We start from the raw sequence: 19,291 nt of genomic DNA on the forward strand, positions 1-19,291 counted from the left end.
CAGTGAGACAAAAGAGACAAGAATGGTCCTTCTCTCATGATCAGGACCAAAGGCTCTGGGTATGTTAGCAAAAAGCAGAGAGAAAATATTTTTATTTCTCCCAAGTGAAGAGAGTCCCAAGTCCATCTTTTTTTCCCTTTGAGGTCACCTCTGCAGGCAGCAGCTGTGGGGACCCAGGGACTCATGGCTGCCAGTCCCAGCAGGACACCATGAGCACAGCTGTGCCCAACAACCAGCTCCTCAGCAGGATCCACTGCCTCACACCAGCCCATCTGGGATACTCAGGCCTGTCCCAACCAGTTGCAAGAACCTTTACCCTGAGAACAAACAACTCGGAAATGCCTCCAGCTGCATACCAGGCCTTGGGCCAAGGAGGCAAAGGGCTCCCATCACCCAGGGCTGGGAGATGAGAGGGGTTAATGCAGAGGAATGTGGGATGCTGAGCCAAGCAGGGAGAACAGCATCCTCCTCCCAGCTCCAGCACTCTGCAACCAGAGAACATCTGCCCAAACAAAAGCTGCCTGTGCTGGGGCAGCTCCTTGCAGGTGTCACAGCCCCTGCCTGCTGCAGGATTTCTGAGCTTTGCTGGATGTTCCTGGAGGTGTGGATCCATCAGTCCCATCCAGACTGACTTGTTCCATGGATGGAAGGGCAAGCATCTCTGCCCTTTATTCCAGAATTTCATACACATCTGGCATCAAGTACCTCTCTGAATCAGCTACATTTTGTGTTCCTTGACTCCACTGCCCTGTCCCTGTGCCCCAGTGACCCTTCAGCACCTCTGAAAAGGGTGCCAGAGAATCTGGGGGGTGCCATATGCCCAGAGCAGATACTCCAAACTCTGCAGCTCCCCCTCCACAGCTGTGCCAGGCCCCAACTCCTGCAGACAGAGCATTGCACAGGAGGGATTGCCCCTCCCAGGATACCCACCAGTAGGAGTTGATGATCTTGCAGAAGGCCAGCTCACAGCACATCTTCAGGTTGCCCTGATGTTCGGGGAGGTCCGAAGATGAACATTTGCTGGGATCCACCTCACAATTTTCATCTGATTCATACAGTGCCTTGATGAACTCCCCTGTAAAACAGAGTTGCTGGTGGGTTTGGAGACATGAGAAGGTCTGTTCCTAAGCCCCAGTGACTGAGCAGCTCCCTGGCACCTCCTGGGGGAGGAGGAGAGGAATGCCAGGGCACGTGGTGGCCCCTGGGGCAGTTCTCTGGCTCTCCGTGTCTCCAAGAGGACCCAGCAGAGCCCAGCAGTTCCCTGGGAGCTCAGGACCAGCACAGCACACCCAGCACCTGCCCATTCCAGCCCTGTTCCCCAGCTGGCAGTGCTGTCCCTGGCTCTGGTATTGCATCAGGACTGCACTGCCCAGCACCCGCCCGAGCCCTGCAGCAGCTCCAGAGACATCCCTGGGGCTGATCCAGGAGGAAGGATGCTGCCAGGCCCTGTCATTATTGGTAGCACAGTCTGCTACTGAAGCCTGTGCCCTGGTGCTGACAAACCACTGTGATTCACAGGAGAAATAGGTAATTAAAGGAAAGAAACAATTTCCTTGGTTTATTTTGAGCCGAACATCACATAAAATGAAATTAAAATATTTCCTTGAGTTTTCCTGTGCTCCTCTTTGCTGTCCAGCTGCTCCTCCTCACCCTTGCAGAGGCTCACACTGAGCTGCTCCATCAGTTTCTGCTCTTGTGCCACTTTTCACCCCAGGGTACTTGGGCACAGCCCCCAGGGTTGGGGAGTCAGTCCTTCATCCCAGCAGTGGCTGGGAAGATCAGGACAGGGTAACAGGAAGGAAGAAGAGGCAGGGTTTAGCTTGGGTGACATTCTGGGAGAAAGGTTTGCTTTGGTTTTCTTCTAATTCCAGTTGGTTTGCTTCTAATTCCTGACTGTCTTGGATTTTCCCATCTGTTTTTTCCTCACTCCAATTTACATTCCTTCCCTATTGCCAAAACAAATTTAAATTACGTACTGGAAAGCCTCTCCAGTGTATTTTCAGCTCTCCCAGGGAGCTCTGGAGCCACTCTGCTTGCCTGCAGGTGATGCCTGCTGCTCTTACCTGGCCCCACCACCTGCTCCATGGTTCCAAGGACAGCACCACGCTGCCCTGGGGCACCTGGTGACACCTTGGCAGGTGATTCATCTCCCTGGGAAAAGGACACTCAGAACCAGTGCCCACAGTGAGCAGGAACCCCAGGCTCCGCCTGCACGAGATGGAAATGGCCTGGCAGCACTGAGCCCCCAAAAGGGAATATTTCAAAATTCTCTGATATCATTAATCTCCTGGCTTTTGAGAATTTTTATGAGTAATCTACTTACAGCTTTGCCTTCAACCAGAAAGCATTACAAGGCAGAAATAAATAATATTCCTTTTGCTATTCTTGTGGGCTCTCTGCCTGAATTTGCTCAATTATTTCCCTTTCCTCAAGGTTTTTATTAGTACCATTATTCTCTTAATAAAGTATTTATGCTTCTTTGCTCCTTGTTAAAATTATACAAATCCACTAGCAGGAACCCAGCATACTGAAAAATTAACACCTCAATAGAAACTCTGCTCATCCTGCCCTGGGATGTGCATCCAATGGAAGCTCACAGAGCTTCCAAGGCAGCCTCTCCCCATCCTTGTGCTGTGTTCCCTGCATGCAGCAATTCCTTCCTGACCTGCCCAGAAGCAGAAGCTTCTAATTATATTCATTTGCATCAAGAGAAGTATTTTTGGAGCCATAAACAGAGCCAGAACTTGAAAAAAAAACCACCAGGAGGGTTCCCAGTGCTGGATGATCCGGGAGGCAGCGCATCACTTCCACTTGGGAGATCTCATCTGACTGGGGAGCGCTGCAGGAGCTGGGCAGCATCTCTGGTGGGGGTGCAGGGGGGAGATTCAATCAGCCCATGACAGCCAGCACTGAGACAGGAGCCCTGGCAGGCAGCAGAATGCCTTCAAACATCCAAACGTCCTCTTGTTATCTGCTCTGAAAGCAGATGAAGGCACCAGCTCTGCGGTCACCTTCACCTGGCAGCAGGGAGCTGCCACTGCGGCCACGGCCGTGTCCAGGCTCGGAGCTGCTGCCAGGAAAACCCTCCAGCAGGAAAGTGCTGGTGCCTCTGATGGCCACCAGGGCTCAGGTGACACCCCCACCACGCAGCCTGGGGAACCTCTCAGGGTGGGACCTGCTAACGCTCTGTACGTACCTAAGGCATCCTGTAAGTATTTCTGCCCCACCAGCTTCAGGTATTCTTCGATTGCTTTGGTGGCCAGTGTGTTCTCCCTGAAAATGAGATGCTCATTCTCACCACAGCGATCAACTTCAGACATCATCAGGTCAGTCAAGAAATCCTGGAAAGCAAAGCCCATGGTGGGTCACCACGCACTGACACTGGTTCTGCAGAGCTGCAGCTCCCCAGCCCCACAGGTCCCGCCTTTGTCACACACCCCAGGGACTGCAGGTGCTGCAGGTGATGCTGTGTGAACACACTGCCTCACCACCTGCCCAAACTCCCTCAGAGACAAGGACAAATAAACCTCTGGAGAACCCCAACTCTTGCACCCCAGCAATGGCTCATTCCAGACCCACATCTGCCTCTCCATTGGTGCTGCTTTTTGGCTGCTCTCGTGTCAGCCTCACGTTCTGTGGCTGAAACCTTTTCTCCCCTGTTAAACTTGGCTGTGTTTGGTGTCCAACTGCACTGGTTGCAAACCATGCTCCAATGTCATGAGATGTGCTCAGTTAATGGCTGAGACACAGCCTCTCATATGCACTGAGATACTCAGATTTCCCATTTCCTCCCTATTCACGGAGATAAACAGCACAGCACCCACTCTGGGCACATTCTTGGTCTGATGTGCACACAACCACATCCATGAGATGTGATAATCCCTGTGCTGCAGAGCAATGGCAGAGGTGGGCAGGAGTAGCCCCTGACACTGCCCCTGCATCAGTCTGGCCTCAACTGGAAATTCCAGAGGAAAACCAGCATTTTAGAGCAAGCTCCAGGGCTGCTTCAGCCACAGCATCCACAGAGCAGAAGGTCAGGAGCTCCTGTGCACACTGCTGATCCGAGTGTGCTGCAGCCAGGCTGGGTCCAGGAGGAATGCCAGGCACCTGCTAATGCTGATACATGTTCTCTGCACTGTTAATGGACAGAGCAGCTCTGCCTGGCTCCTCCTCACTGCACCAGGTGTGGAGGTGTCACCACTCACCTGGGTGACAATGGAAAGAGGCTGCTGGCACTGTGCACATCACCCACATTAACCCTCTGACTGCCTCCCATGTAGAAGACACAGAAATGATGACACACACATTCATTCATCTCCACAACCAAGGGCACCTTCTTAAACTCCTTTCCATTAAAACAAAATAATCTGCCTAGTAATAACCTTCCACTAAGAAATTCTTCATTTCCCCTGACAGTCACAGCCTGTTTCTGGCAGGGGCAGCAGGAGCACCCCAGGCTGCCACACAGTGCCCCATATCCTGTCCCTGCCATGGTCCAACCCCCACTGGGGAGAGGGGACATCAGGTCCCACTCCCTGCCTGTGGCTGGATGGGAGCTTTGAACTAGAGGCAACTTGCTCTATTTCATTTTTCACATGGACACCTCTGCATTGAAAGTTTAATCAAGGTTCAACAAACAGCTTTCCCTGAACCCAAGAGACCCAAATAATTTAATCCACAGACCCTGCACCACTGTGCTCCTGTCCCAGGCAAAGGCAAACCCTGGGGCAGGCAAGTACCTCCCTGTGTAAGAACACAGGAGGAGGGGAGGTGACATCCCTGCAGTACCCAACAATCCACTGCTCCCACCTTCCCACAACACTCTGGGACCAACACACTGCCTTGACCTTCCCCCAAAACTCTCAAAAAAATGCCAGAGCAGGAGCTTTGGGCTAAAAAAAAAAAAGCATTTCCATTATTTCTTTAGCCAGAAGATGCCCTTCCTCAAATCCTGCTACGTCTGCAACGCTCCGGCAGCTGCAGAGGCAAAAATCCCTCCTGGAAGCAAAGCACGCGCCTCCCTCTGCTATTTTCTCTCATTTTGCCCTTTTTATCTGCCAAGCTGGAATGAAACTTTAAACCCTGCTCAAATCCCGTTAGTTGCTATCTGGGTAACTCTATCACCTTTATCTTCCCAGGGCTCTCCCAGGGTACGTTTCAATTCCAAGCCACCGCTCAGGCTGACACAAGGTGCTGATTCTTAATTAGCAGCCGCTGACCTTGGCTTTGCTTGATTCTCTTTCCTGTCACTTTCCCAACATACTAATTATCTCAGGAACACTGAGTTTTACAGCATCTCTTAGCCAAGTGTTTGCTTTCCCCCCTCTTGTCAGCTGAGCACTGGCTGCTGAGTCCTGAAAACCCAGGGCCAAGTGGGAACCAGAGTTAATGTGAATTTGGGTGACTTGAGCTGATCCATAGAATTCACTAGAATTTAAAACAAGACAAGATTCCATGGCAGGACTCAATTCAAAGCCAGAAAAGATCCCCTGGAAATCTCTGCTGCTGTTATTATTCCCTCTGCAGCTCAGCTGGGAAAAGGACCCCTTGTCTCCAAAGTGGAAAGGAAAGCTGCTAAAGTCCCAGAGAACTCCATTATGGCACAGCACCCAGAGCTGAGGAATAACACTGCAGAATCTGGCCCTGCAACTGAGCAGAGAAAGAGGGGAGAGTCAGGACACCCAGCAGCATTCATGGCTCAGGATTCTCCCTGTCCCTGCAGGTCTGGGCTGCAGAACCACCCAGCCAGGCTGTAGGACCTGGCCTGGGGATGTGTCAGGGGTCAAAATTCCCCCAGGCAGTGTCCTTGGGTGAGTTCCTCTGCAGGGACTGCTCTGGGCAGCTCCTGAGCCACGTGGGTCACTTCTTGTGACCTTCCTGTGACATTTCTGTCCCAGGGCCATTGCCCAGACCTTCACTTCTTCCCTTCCCTCCACATGGAAAAGCCACATTGCCTCTGGATCCCACTTGTGCTATCTCTGCCTTAAGTACTCCAGCAGCCAGCACTCAGAAGACACAAATGGAATGCAAATACTTGTGGAATCCCTCCGGGGGCCTCACTCACCCACATACAAGGTCCTGAATAAAATGCAATAACTAAAGCCAATAAAACTCCCTGTTTCTGAGCAGCAGAGATCAGCAGGGGGTTGTTTTCAGTTAGGGCCCCTGGCAGTGGAAGAAAATAAGATGCTTTATTTCATTACATGGGAGTTGAGAGGGGAAGGAAGAGGTCTACAGTCAAAATTAAGGGCTGTGGCACTGTTCTCCAGGCTTGTTCCCATGTTTATTTCAAGGCATTTTGCTTCAGACTGGATGGATCTGAACCTGTGCGACCCCAGTCACTGCACATATGCTGATAAAGAAGAGCAATTCATAAATAAATTCAGAGCATGACAGCACAGGGCTGCACTGGTCTCCATTCTGCACATAAACCAGCCTGTGCTATTCCAGGCAGCTCCTCCCAATGCAGGCAGGAGCCAGCAGCCCCAGTCCCCAGGTTCCAGGTGCCTGTGTCTAGGGTGGCACTGGCAGTGCCTGCTGAAGGATGGAGCCAGCTGGGTGCTGGCAGGGCTGTGCTGGGAGCAGCAGCACTGCCAAGGGAGCTGACAAGCAACACAAGTCTTGTAGGATGTGTCCTGCCCAAATCCAGGAAGGACTCTGCCATCCCAGGAAGGTCTCCCAGCCTGGCCTCTCTGGCATGTGTCCAGACTGGAGCAGTGGGGAGCCAGGGAGCTGAGGAGAGCCATGGGCTCCCCTGGGGGTCACACACCTCTGGGCTGGAGCTGGTCAGTCTTGGTATTGTAACTGACTGATGGGCAGATTGACTTTGAAATAATAAGGTTCTCCAAATCACAAGCCTGATTAATAGGATTGACTTAACCTTAAGAGGATTGAATTGATAAAGGTAATAAGATTATTGCTTATTTCAAAGGCCAGCTCAGAGTCCAGCTGGGCCCTTATGCAAAGGTGAAAAACACCCGTGGCTGGCAGGGCTGTAGGTTTCAGGTGGAGCACTGGGACACACCCAGGGGGAAGGAACTGCAGCACAGGCAGCAGGAGCAGGGAAAGGAGAGCGGCAGAGGGGCAGCAGCTGGGTCCTGCACAGATGGTGTGAAACCAAGGACCCCAGCCCCAAATTCTCGACTCTTCCATCACACAATTCCTCTGAGGATCTGCTCCAGACACTTCTCTGCCAGGAAATAGAGTGATGTTCCCTCCTTTGAACCCTGGAACTCATCCAGGACACTTTTAGCCTTTTCTAATTCTCCTTGGGAGAAGGTGGTGAATGGCAATGTGAGGGTTAACTCACAGCAATCCGTGTCCATCACCTTGCTCAGGGAAATAAATAAACCTGAGGGATGCAACACTAACACACTGAGTTACCTCTCATGTCCCTGTCCCTGCTTGAGCCTAGCAGCCACTTTTCCACAGCCCTGACCCAGCCCTGCCTCTGCCACTGGAACGTGGGGCTCCAGCACATCCACACGGGGGGAGCAGCTCCATCTGCTCAGCTGAGGCACATCCTCGCAGCACAAACAAACAGGGACACATGTTTATTCCTCACTCCATTCCCAACACCATAAATATTTATTTCCAGTGAGCAGCTGGTTAGTTAGAGCTTTGTCTAATGCTCGGTTTGATCTACCAGTGCTCTGGACAAGAGAAGTTTTTTGTATATTTATGGTCATGAACTGAGCTCTGGGAGCTCTAAGACAGCCCTGAAACAAATCTAAGCATGAGAAGTATTTTGGAAACATCAGAAGTCCTTTGGGAAGGATGCAGCCACCTATCCACAACCACATCACAGGGGCCACACCAAGCCCTGTAAGGCAGGACTGAGCACTCCTGGTTACTGAAGCAGAACTGCTTCATGACTTTGTGCCTTTTGTCTGTGGGTTGTAAAACGTGAAAACTGTGAGCAGCCCCACATCCTTACAGGGAACAAACACTTCATCAGTTATCTCACTAGGAAGGTGAAAACAGGGAACAAGTGAAGGACTGAGCTGAGAGATCACATCTCTGTTTCAACCACCAAACATCCCCCTTTCAGCCTTTCCTGCCGTAAGACACAGGGAACATTCGAGAGCTGATGGAGCACTGGATGTCTGTCAGATTTTCCAGTGGGCTGGGGCAGCTCCATCCCTCCCTGAGTGCCTGCACTCAGACCCTTATCAAACCCTCTTCCCCTCCCCTCCACCCACTGCCCTGGCAGTGCTCAGGGCTCTCCAGGCCTGCCCCGTGCACACCAACCCAGCACTGCAGGGATGAGTTCTTCCCTTTCCCACACACAGATCAAGGGAAGCACGGACTTCGACTCCAGTGGGGGCTCTGCTCTCATGCCCCACCTGTTAACCTATTGTGATATAACCCAAGAAGAAGCAGAGATTTAGGGAAAAAAGTCACCTGCAGCCCTTGTCCCCCTTCCACCTGCAGCCCCAGGTGTCTGGCCCGGTGGCAGGAGGGACTCTGGGTTTTAGCAGCTCCAGGTAAGCACACCTGGCTGGCAGAGTGTCCCTCGGTGAGGAATGTCTGTGGGTAAGGATGGCCCTGCCTCCCCAGGGACACTGGGACCATGGCACATCCCTGCCCCAGCCCTGGGCAGACACAGGACCCATCCCGGCCTCATTAAGGGATTACCCCGCATTTACAGCAAATCGCTGCAGGAAAACAGGGCCCCAAACGGCACAACAGCAATTAGCTGCTAACGAGCGTTCCACGATAATCTACTGACACTTGTTTTGCAGTCAGTAATTGCTGCTTGAGGTCAGCTACAGCAGCCAAGAGCCACAGAACCCCTTCATCAGAGAAATCAATCCGTGCCTGCCATGGCTGCAGGGCAGGGGGGCTCTGAAGGGCTCCTGGTGATGCACAAGGATGAGGAACACTCCTCTAGGCCGGGCAAGCTCCCCAGAGCCACGAGGGGACAGAGCCTGGAGCAGGGGGGGTCCCTGCCCTGCTGTCCCTGCAGCCATGGGGAGCTCTGCTGAGGGGCACTGGGCTGCACCCACGTCCCCCAAGCAGGGCTGAGGGGCTGCTTTCTTCTCTCATTGTTTTTCTACCTTTCTGCTGCTTTTCCCTCTCCCAGGTTGTCCAGCCCAAGATGCAGCACCTGGTCCCCATGCTCCAATAACTCCTGTTGCTCTGACAGCTCCCCAAACCCTGTGCTAATGCTGATGGCAGATGACAGGCAGGGAAAGCAGAAGCTCCATTTTAGGGGAAAAGTCATCAAGCCTGTTTACTGTTTGCTGTGTCCCCTGTGTAGAGCCTCTGGGATCTCAAGCACTGATGCAGACACATGTCTGGAAACACACTTGCTCTCTCTGGAGCCTCTCCAGTACTGAGAGGCAGAAGAAAAAGGCTGGAGCAGTGACAACCACACTCAGCCATGCTCACACACGATCCATGGTGATTAAGGCTGGGATGACACTTGAAGCCTTTTGCACCAGAACTGTGTAAGCCACAGACAGAGTGTTTCATGTCAATGGTATTGCCACAAAACCCTGGCATTAGAGCTGCTGGAGCCACAACAAGGAGCAACAGAACCCCTGGTGCCAGCACAAGGCAGGGCTGTGCCCAGGAACCACGAGCTGCCAGCTCTGGAGCCCTGGAACACTGACCACAGCTCCTTGAGGAGCCTCAGTGTTATTCCACAGCCCCACGGTCCCTCCCTGCACTCCCAGGATCAGGAGGCTTTAACAGAGCTATTTTCTCTGCTGCTGCAACAGCAGGGCCCTGCTCCCAATCCTCTCAGCGAGCTTTGCCTGCCTTGAACTAGATCAGGAGGCCAAGCCACTTCTCTGTCCAACAGATGGCAACTAAACCTAATCCACGAGCCCAGCCACGGGCCCTGGCAGCTGCCAAGGAAGCAGAGCCTTGTGACTGCCCCTCAGGTGAGGAGCTCGTGTCTCCTCAGCTCTGCAAAGCTTTGGACATCTTGCCCCTCCTGAGTCCTCCCCTGCAGAGTGCAGGGAGATGGTAACAGACAAACAGTGATGCTTCAACTCCTGCAGCCCTGACACAGGGATGGAGGATGCTCTGCAGTGGGGTCACTCCCTGCCCTGTGTGCTGGGCACCTCAGCAAGGAAGGGCATTCCAGCCCTGCCCACCCTGCCTGCTCCCCCACTGATCACAACCACAACTGATCACAACTCCCACTCTCTGCCTCCTCCTGGCCTGCTGCTTCCCCAGACTTGGCAGGGCATTCCCAACCAGGAAGGTGGCTCAAAGTGGTCCACAAAGGCTGAACTCCCACCACATGCAAGTTGGTGGCATCAACCCCCAATGAGCACTACCATGGCACCCCACTGGACCCCCTTCCAAAAGCAGTAGGACAGACCCTGAAGACCAAGAGCTGATCCAGAGACATGCATGCCTGCAGGTCTGGAATTCTGGAGGGGCTGCTCACAGCTTCCACTGTGCAGGGTGCTCAGTGCAGAGGGAGTGGAGCACAGAGCCTGCTGGGTTCCCCAGGAATACCCAGCATACACAGGCAGCTCCGCTCAGGCCAGCACTGCTTACATTCCATCCTGGAAAACTGCCTTCTGGCTTACTTTCACAACTCTGATTGTTTATACAGAAAGAGACTGGCCCCTGGCCTCCAGAAGAAGAGTGAGGGAAAGTGGCTCAGTTGCTGTCATGTGGTCCCACCAACCTCTGCTAGTTAAGCAACACGTGCTGTGTGTGCTACCAACTTGTGTGCAATCAAAAGAAAAACAGAGCCTATTACCAATAACCCAAAGCCCAACTGCTGAGTTTTCCCAAGCCAGTCAGCCCCCCCACAGTGCCTGGGGGACACTCCCCGTGGCACAGGCTCCTACCTTGGCCTTGCCCGTGCTCTGCAGGATGTGCACCAGCGCCGACGCCATCTCCTCCTTGTTCTTCACGCTCAGCGAGGGCTCCAGCACCGAGCACAGCACCATGTAATTGTTGGTGATGTACTCAGCAAACTCCTTGTACATCTCCATGGGCAGGATGCTCATGCTCTGGTAGCGGGATTTGATGCGGATCATGGGCCCTGGGGACTTGCCCTTGCCGGGGTTGGGGCTCAGCACCGGGTACCACTTCTCCACGAACTGCCGGCCCGTCACCGAGCTCACCGGGATGTTCACCTGCCCAATGAAGTTGGTCTTGTCCTTCTTCTTCTTCTTGTCAGTCTCTTTGTATAAGTGCACAGTAATGTTTTTGAGTGATGGGAGGTTATTAAATTCAAAGTGCTCCCCCCAAAAGACATTATCAGTTTTCAATTTACAGGTAGTTCGTGCATAAAGAACGTCATCCAGGCATAATTCACACAAGTACTTTTTCTTAGCTGGCAGGTCCTTGGCTTCAATAATCCATAACTTTAACATATTCTCTACCCTTCTGCTGTTGTCCTGAAAAAAACAAGATGCAAAGAAAAAAAGGTCAATAAAAAAACCCCACAAAGCCAAGCACAACAAAACTGGAGATATGAATTAATTATTTCGGATGTGCTAAATGAGTGGAGGCTTAATTACACTTTATTTTAAGGAAATACTGGCTCTCAAGAATTTGCATAATAACACTACTTATGTTAATTTTCCAAAATATCATCGTGCTCTCCATGTCTGTTGGTGCCAATTAATATAAGGAACAAGGGAGATAAAACCCCTCCAAATCATAAATGTACCATTTCCCATTCCCTGCCAAGAGGGCCTCTGAAGACTCCAAAAGAACCTCATGGTCCTGAATGGTTTGTACAAAGCAGAAGCTGTTACAGGTATCTCACAGCCTCCTCTTCTTTCAGTAGAGCTGCTTTACAGCAGCATTGAGTTCCTGCTATTTCCTGTAACATAGCAGCACAAAGGGACCTGAACACACATCCAGGGATCACCTCAATCACATGGGAATGCCACCACCAATGGCAGGGAAAAAACTGTTTGTAAAGCTCACCATACTTTAGTGCAGAAGTCCAGAGCACCCAAGTTAAACACTGAGAGGAATCATGGGAGAGGGCATCCCATGGGAGAATCACAATGGTTCAGAGACAGAAATCTGCCTTGGGTATCTTTTAAACAACAACAGAGTCAAGAATCCTGTGGATCTTTCAGAGCTGCCTCGTGATGCTGACCTCATCCTGGAGGAACAGCCAGGGGTATTTGCTGCAGGAATGACTCCAAAGATAAAACACTGGCAGCTGCACCACTGCTGGGATTCTGCAAACCCTGTTTTGTTTGGAAACCCCTCACTGAAACAGCAGCCACAGCTTACTCTGCTTAGCCCAGGAGTCTGGGCAGGAACATTTCTGCTGGAAGCCCACAATGGGGTACTGTAGGTTCAGGAAGTACACACAGGAACTGCACAAGAACACTGGATTCCTGACAGAAATATCAAGTCAGATACTAAGAGTTTATTGTCTATGAACTCAAACAAAGATGGAAAGTCAGCCATCATTTACTGCAGGTTCTGAGATGATGGAAACACTTCCAAATGGATCTCCACTCAGCACTGCACCTTGAGGCCACAGTGACATGCCCAGTCCCAACTCGTGTTCCAGGAGTTCTCTCATGCTCAGTGTGAGCACACAAACCTTGCACAGCCCTCTCAGGTCAGAATCACCAGGAAAAGCCCTTGGGAAGCACTGGAGCCACTGAACTCCTCTAGAGGAACTGTGCTGATGCTGCCAGGGGCAGAAGGCCACATCTCCCCTCCGCTGCACACTCTGCTATTACAGGAAATCTTTAATTTTGGCTTTTTTTTTTTTTTTTTTTTTTTTTTTTTTTTTTTTTTTTTTTGTTGCTGGCAACAACAAACTCTGAGACTGAGGGCCCCTTTAGAACCCACCAGGCCTGGACTGAATTAGTGTGCACAGCCAGGAGGAGTTCACAGGATCCCGTCATTTGAGTCTCTCTGACCAGCAGAAGACCTGGTTGAGCTCATCAGCTGTGGAATCCTGCATTAATCCTGACCAATCTTTGCAGCCAACCCCAGCACAGCAGGGAAGAAGCAGCTGTACATTTTATTTTAGGATGTACTTAAGTCTTAGGGAGCCACAAAAATGCATATTGGGTGTCCCTGTGTTCTAGTGAAGAGAAGGATTTGTTCCTGTAAATCCCAGGAGATGGTTTTGCACCTCGACTGGCTGGCGAAGGGACTGAAGGGACTCCACTGTCACCCCTGAAAATGGAGATCTGATCTGTCCATCACTAGAGCAGACTCTGCCAGGAGATGACATGGGAACCCTTCACACTGTGCAGCCTTGTGACTCTGCTGGCAGCTACCTGACATCTGTCCCACAGCTACTGGGAGGTGAGTCCTGTGGAAGGGACAAATACCATCAGTAACAGCAACAATGAGGCTTCTTCAGGTCTGATCAATTCTTAGCAAGAGCTGAGGCAGCTCGTGCTGAGAAGAGAGGGGAAGGAATAATTGGCGCTTGTCTGTAAATATAATTGTGGAAGAAAGCAATATGGAAAAAGGCTGACCCAGAGTTCCACTTACTCACTCCAATGACAATACTTCCCCTGCTGCTCCCATGCACTGGGCTATAAAATGTAATAACAAGGAACTGAAGTAGAGCAGAGGCAGCTGCTCACAGCCATACCTTGTTGGGGTGCACGGCACGCCGCAGGTTCTCCATCCATTTATCTCGCTCTGCTGCCGAACGACACGAGAAGCATTTACTTCCTGATGAAGTCGTCACCTACAGGGAAAGGAACAGGATTATGTCTTGACCAGCACACTGCAGAGTGTGGTTCAGGGGAGAGGGGGGCTTAGGGAAGATGCTAGTGGATTTTATTTTTTTTAAGTAAACAGCTTTACCCAAGCATGAAGCAATAGCCCCTAAGGCTGGCGGAAAAACGGGACAACCCTGTATGTCACAGAAATAATCATAGAAGCAAATTTCAATTACTTCTCCTCTTCCACACCAGAAAACACTAGATAATGGGCCCCATGCATGTGATGCTTCAAACCACCAAGTTCCACAACTGAGAGAGTGCAAATCCTTAGACGAACTAAAGATAAATTGGAACTCCAAGTGGTTACTTGGCATTCTGCCAGGCTCAGCCCAAAGCCTGTGACAGTAACAACCATTCCTTGTTTCCAGCAGAACACTGGGCTCCAAAAGGCTGCTTTCCCACCTTCTTCCTTCATGTCCTGTGGCTACTGCAGCCCTGGCTGTGGAGATCACAGGGACAGGAGTGTTCACTCCTGGCTGTAGTACAACTCATACCAGCTCATGGCCCAGTCAGGTCACTCTGAGCTCACAGCACCCATCCCCAGCTGGGGAGAACCAGGGGAACTTCCCAACCTGGACATGGCTGAAGCACTGCTGAGCCATCCTCTCACACTTCCAGGTTCATCCCAAGGGATTTTCTGTAGTATTTGTGTGACTTTCTCTGGCCATTGGGAGTTCATAGCCAGGGTTTAAGAAACACACCCATAGCAGTGACGTTTCCAGAGGTGGAAGTGCCCTTTATGGCTCATCATATTCCTGCTATCCCAGGGAAAATCAATCATACTGAATCCATGGAAGCACCACTGGTAGCCCAGAATGACAGGCACCAAATTTCCTTCCTATGCCCCCACACCAAACTTCCTTGGCATCAAAGCCAAGAGGTCCCTGCACCTGCTCCTGACTCACAGTTATTCCCCAAGCTGCCATCTCCTCCACACGTGCTGCTCCTGACCCCCAGCAACGTGGCTGCAGCTCTCTGCCCTTTGCATTTGCTTTTGTCCAGCAATATTCACCACGTTCAGCTCTGCTGGGAGGCTGAATGGACCTGGCTGGTGCTTTAAATAACTCCCCTCTGAGCTTCATTTCCGCCAGTCTCAACCTGCAGAGTTATTTGTGAGTGCTTTATCATCTCCCAGTGTTTGTGTTTACACACTGTGCACTGGGTTATCAGCTTTTGGGAGACACAATCTCCTTTAATTTCATGTATCTCCCAGAAGCCCAACCTGTTCTTACAGCAGAGCTGGCACTCGCTGAGATTTGTCATTAGCAAACCTCAACGATAAGTTGAGCACATCCCTTCCTTTGAACACAGAGCAGGGCAGAATGAGGCCTGTTCTGCCTTTACATAAAAACGCAAAGAATCTTCCAACTCTTGATATTCCAGAGGTTTTCCCCTTCAGACAGACACTCTCCCAGTCCTTGCGTGCTTTTATACTCTGCCTGTAGAATATATTCTGTTGTGCACAAGCTCTCCTGCAGCTCCAAGAACAGACTCCAGTGGGATCTTTCCAGCATCCTTTCACACTCCAGAGTATTTCCAGCTTCTTCAAAATCTCCCCTGACAAACGCCCCTGCCTCATCTCCTCTCCTCTGCTGCCATTGCTTCTGTTCCTCCATCCCTGAGCCTTCCCACATGGAGTTCTGCAGCCACATAGGCTGTATTTTCTTGCTACATTTAGGTAAATGAATTATCATGGCTAAATTCATAACTGAATTTAAAAATGAATTTTATTCTAAATAATTTATAATTATAAATTAATGTTTCAAAACCTAAAAAAACCCTGTAACTGTCATACTGAAGTGAGAGAAGGGGAAAATCGTGTGTCAGATATGAAGTGTGTCTTGGTCTTATGGGAGCTGAAGATCACATCTACCATGTGTGACCAAAAATGTAATTTTCCCCAGATCTGCAATCAGGTCCCAGCTTTGAGTTCTGACTTTAATATTATATACTATTAATGATCTTTATGAGATATTAATTATCTTTATAAAGAGAATATTCTAGTCTCATCAAGATTTTGGATATGCTAGAATACTGTTAATGTACAGGATAAACTCAATTAATAAAACTCATTAATTTCTGAAATGTTACTTTTCCTATTCATTATCCCCAGTCCTTGGATGGGTGATCTGTTGAGATAAAATCTTGTCCTTTTTAAGACAGTCCTAAGGTACAGGGTGGCTTGAAGGGACTTGCATGGAGTAGCAGGGGATGAGAACTGAGCTACTGAAGGTGCCCAGAGCATTTCCCAGGGAGCAGCCAGGGCTCAGCTGCAGCAGCTCCAGGCATCCCAAGGGCCACGCCAGCAATGGCCAACGTTTGCACAGCTGGATCAAATTCAGTGCTGCTAAATTTAGCTCCACTAAATTCTCCCTTGCTGAGGCAAGGCCAGGATGAGGCAACAGGCTCAGTTGTACTGGAGCAACTACAGTTTGTGTTTCCCTCAGCTGTGTCCTGGGACAGCTCAGGCGTAAGTGTGCAGCAGGACAAGGCTTTGGTCTGCCAAGACCTGAGAGCCCCTCAGCCCTAATGGCCCTGCCTGGCCCAGGACCCCCAAAAGCCAGGGCCAGGAATGGGCTCTGGGAGCCTCTGGCATGGCTGAGATGCCCACTGTGTATTGAGTACATGCAGCACGTGCCGTGCCATGGGATGATTTGCTGACTGAGGAGTCTTGCAAGGAGAAAGAAGATGATGCTGAGTAATTAAAAAAAAAAAAAAAAAAAAATCAATGAAGGAAACAAGTAAATACTGACTGCCAAGTACTCAGCAAGTGAGAAAAAAGCAAAACTAAGTAAGCAGAAAAAGCCAAAAGCAGCCTGTGGAAAAGCCCTGCCTTGGTGCTGTGCTCCCTGGCAGAGCTGAGCACGTCTTAATGCAGGGTGGGAGAGAGAAGGGAGGAACCATTCCCTGCACCTCCATCCACCAGCTGCCTCCCAACGAGCCACTTGGTTGTTTTCCACTGCAGATGGCTCTGGCACCCTCGCTTTTGTCTCCGTCTGGGTGCGCTGCCAGTTCCTCTCCCAGCCCGCTCTGCTCCATCTGCAGCCGTGTCAGATCCTCTGGCCCGGCCCGAGGCGGCTCCGGGGGAGGAGCTGCGGCAGGTGAGCACGGCTGGCCCCGCTCCAGCCGGGGACGGGAACGGCTCCCGAGGCACTGTCCCGTCCTGTCCCTGTCCCCGAGGCACTGTCCCGTCCTGTCCCTGTCCCCGAGGCACTGTCCCGTCCTGTCCTGTCCCCGAGACACTGTCCTGTCCCGTCCTGTCCTGTCCCCGAGGCACTGTCCTGTCCTGCCCTGTCCCTGTCCCCGAGGTACTGTCCTGCCCTGTCCCTGCTCCCGAGGCACTGTCCCGTTCTGTCCCTGCTCCCGAGGCACTGTCCCGTTCTGTCCCTGCTCCCGAGGCCCTGTCCTGTCCTGTCCCTGCTCCCGAGGCCCTGTCCTGTCCCTGTCCCTGCTCCCGAGGCCCTGTCCTGTCCTGTCCCTGTCCGTGCTCCCAAGGCCCTGTCCTGTCCCTGTCCCTGCTCCCGAGGCCCTGTCCTGTCCTGTCCCTGCTCCCGAGGCCCTGTCCTGTCCTGTCCTGTCCCTGCTCCCGAGGCCCTGTCCTGTCCCTGTCCGTGCTCCCAAGGCCCTGTCCTGTCCTGTCCTGTCCCTGCTCCCGAGGCCCTGTCCTGTCCCTGTCCCTGCTCCCAAGGCCCTGTCCTGTCCTGTCCTGTCCCTGCTCCCGAGGCCCTGTCCTGTCCCTGTCCCTGCTCCCAAGGCCCTGTCCTGTCCCTGTCCCTGCCCGGCCTCCCCAGTGCCAGCAGAAGGTGCAATCTGAGCAGGGCTGGCAGTGCCCAGCAGCAGCTCTGCCTGTTCCCAGCACAGGTCCCGAGGAGCAGATCCACAACAGCCCCACCAGGCAGGGATGGGGCACCTGCACAAGTGCAGCACCTTCCCCGTGCCCAGCTCAGCTGCCCCCAGCCCTGGGCGCTGGCAGGGCTCCTCACCTGGCATTCCTTGGGCAGGGCTGCTCTCCCAGGACACGCCCTGAGCTCCCGTGTGTCCATCAGGACACAGCTGGGGGCTGCAGTCACTGCCCAACAGGGATCTCAGCAAATCTGCAAACTCATCCCAGAGCTGAGCTCACTCCCAGCTTGGAAGAGGCTCTCAGGAGACACGAGACCAAGGCATTGACACAAAATGCCATTTAGCTCTCACCTCAGTCCCTCCTGCTGGAGCTTGTTGGTGAGCAGCCACCAGTGACAAATCAATGTCCCTGTTGTTTCCTGGCATTCCTCCTCTGCTCTGCAGGGTTTGCAGAACAGCAATTAACACGTTCTTTTTTTTTTACAGTGTGAATTCTCTTTATCCAACTCACTTAACCCCAAAATTTTCTTCCTACTTCCAAGTGCATGGCTTGTGTAATTTCCCTCTCACTCAACTTTCTACAAGTTCTGTTCATATCCCTTCCTCGCTTCTTGTGGGCTGAACAGAATTGGTAAACAACTCTTATATTATGGATGTCACATCCATTTCCCATCTAGCTTCATTTTATCTTTCTTGAATGGAATGCAGTAGAGGACACATAATTTACAAAACTGTTCCCCTCCTGACCCATTGCACTTGCTCAATTCCACAAAGAATGAACAGCACTGCAAAATTTATAACTCAGCCAACTACAGAGTTTATGTTTGAGGCTATTTTTTGTAAGACTATTTTCATGTTACCCACTTATATTTTAAGAAATAGATCTTTTAACTCACTTATTTCAATATGTGCTGTTTTCAGTAAAGAAAAATGTCTTTATCTTTCCAGTCTGACTCCTCTTGAACACTGACATGTTCTCATCCAGCACTGCCCATCCAAGGACAGCCTGCAGCCCCATCACCCCTACAGCACAATCCAAGCACAGCTACACCATTTTATCTGCTTCTCTGTGTCCAAGCACTAACAGGTGTTGCGTGCTCTTCACAGAAACACAAATATCCACCACCTTATTACTGTAAGAAAACCATTTCCCAGTTCTGTACCCAGCCACTGCCATAAGCAATAATACTTTGCCATCCACAATTCAGGACAAATGATTCCCAAGATATCCTGTACTGAATTATCCAGCTACAGCCTGGCTTGTACGTGTCCTACTCCCTCCTGCTAGCACAGACCTTACCACATGCCATAACAGATGTCAAAGTAATCTGAAATACTCACAGATTTTTCTATTTACCCAAACAAGGGAAGCTTCAGTTTTCTAGACAAAGTCCCCCACACTCCCACTGACAGCAGCAGGCTGGCTCTGTGACCACAAGTAATGTCTTTGGGAACACTGAGTAGGGATTAGCACTTCCCAATATCTGTATGAACATAAACTGTAGGAGCATAAACAAATTTATGCTCTGCTGATACACAGCCCTAAGCAGTGCAGCACCTGTGCCAGCAGCTCTGCTGCCACAGCACTTACAAGGAGCTCATTGCTCTGATTGTGTGGATATGATCCTCCTTGGAAAGATGGGAGCAATTTTCTGCCTCTGAAATGGTCTCTGTGCAGCAATTCTGAGCAGCAATGTTTGGTAACAGCAGAGCCCAGATGCCAGCCCACAGCTGGCTCCCCAGCACAGCAG

The 19,291-nt window shown here is 51.3% G+C and overlaps 1 protein-coding gene across 12 annotated transcripts in view; it reads right to left on the reverse strand.

Annotated features, from left to right (window-relative positions):
• The window catches only part of DAB2IP (DAB2 interacting protein), a 155,975-nt gene that overhangs the window by 15,176 nt on the left and 121,508 nt on the right, over positions 1-19,291 (reverse strand). For all 12 annotated transcript variants that reach the window (XM_056504879.1, XM_056504878.1, XM_056504882.1 and 9 more), the window contains 4 exons: positions 13,562-13,660; positions 10,818-11,372; positions 3,197-3,341; positions 931-1,075 (listed from right to left, as the gene is read on the reverse strand). In XM_056504879.1, the coding sequence (XP_056360854.1) occupies positions 931-1,075; positions 3,197-3,341; positions 10,818-11,372; positions 13,562-13,660 (944 nt within the window). The remainder of the gene's footprint in view (positions 1-930; positions 1,076-3,196; positions 3,342-10,817; positions 11,373-13,561; positions 13,661-19,291) is intronic.

This window comes from Oenanthe melanoleuca, chromosome 17, assembly GCF_029582105.1.
Source record: "Oenanthe melanoleuca isolate GR-GAL-2019-014 chromosome 17, OMel1.0, whole genome shotgun sequence".
In the NCBI taxonomy this organism is placed as follows: Eukaryota; Metazoa; Chordata; class Aves; order Passeriformes; family Muscicapidae; genus Oenanthe; species Oenanthe melanoleuca.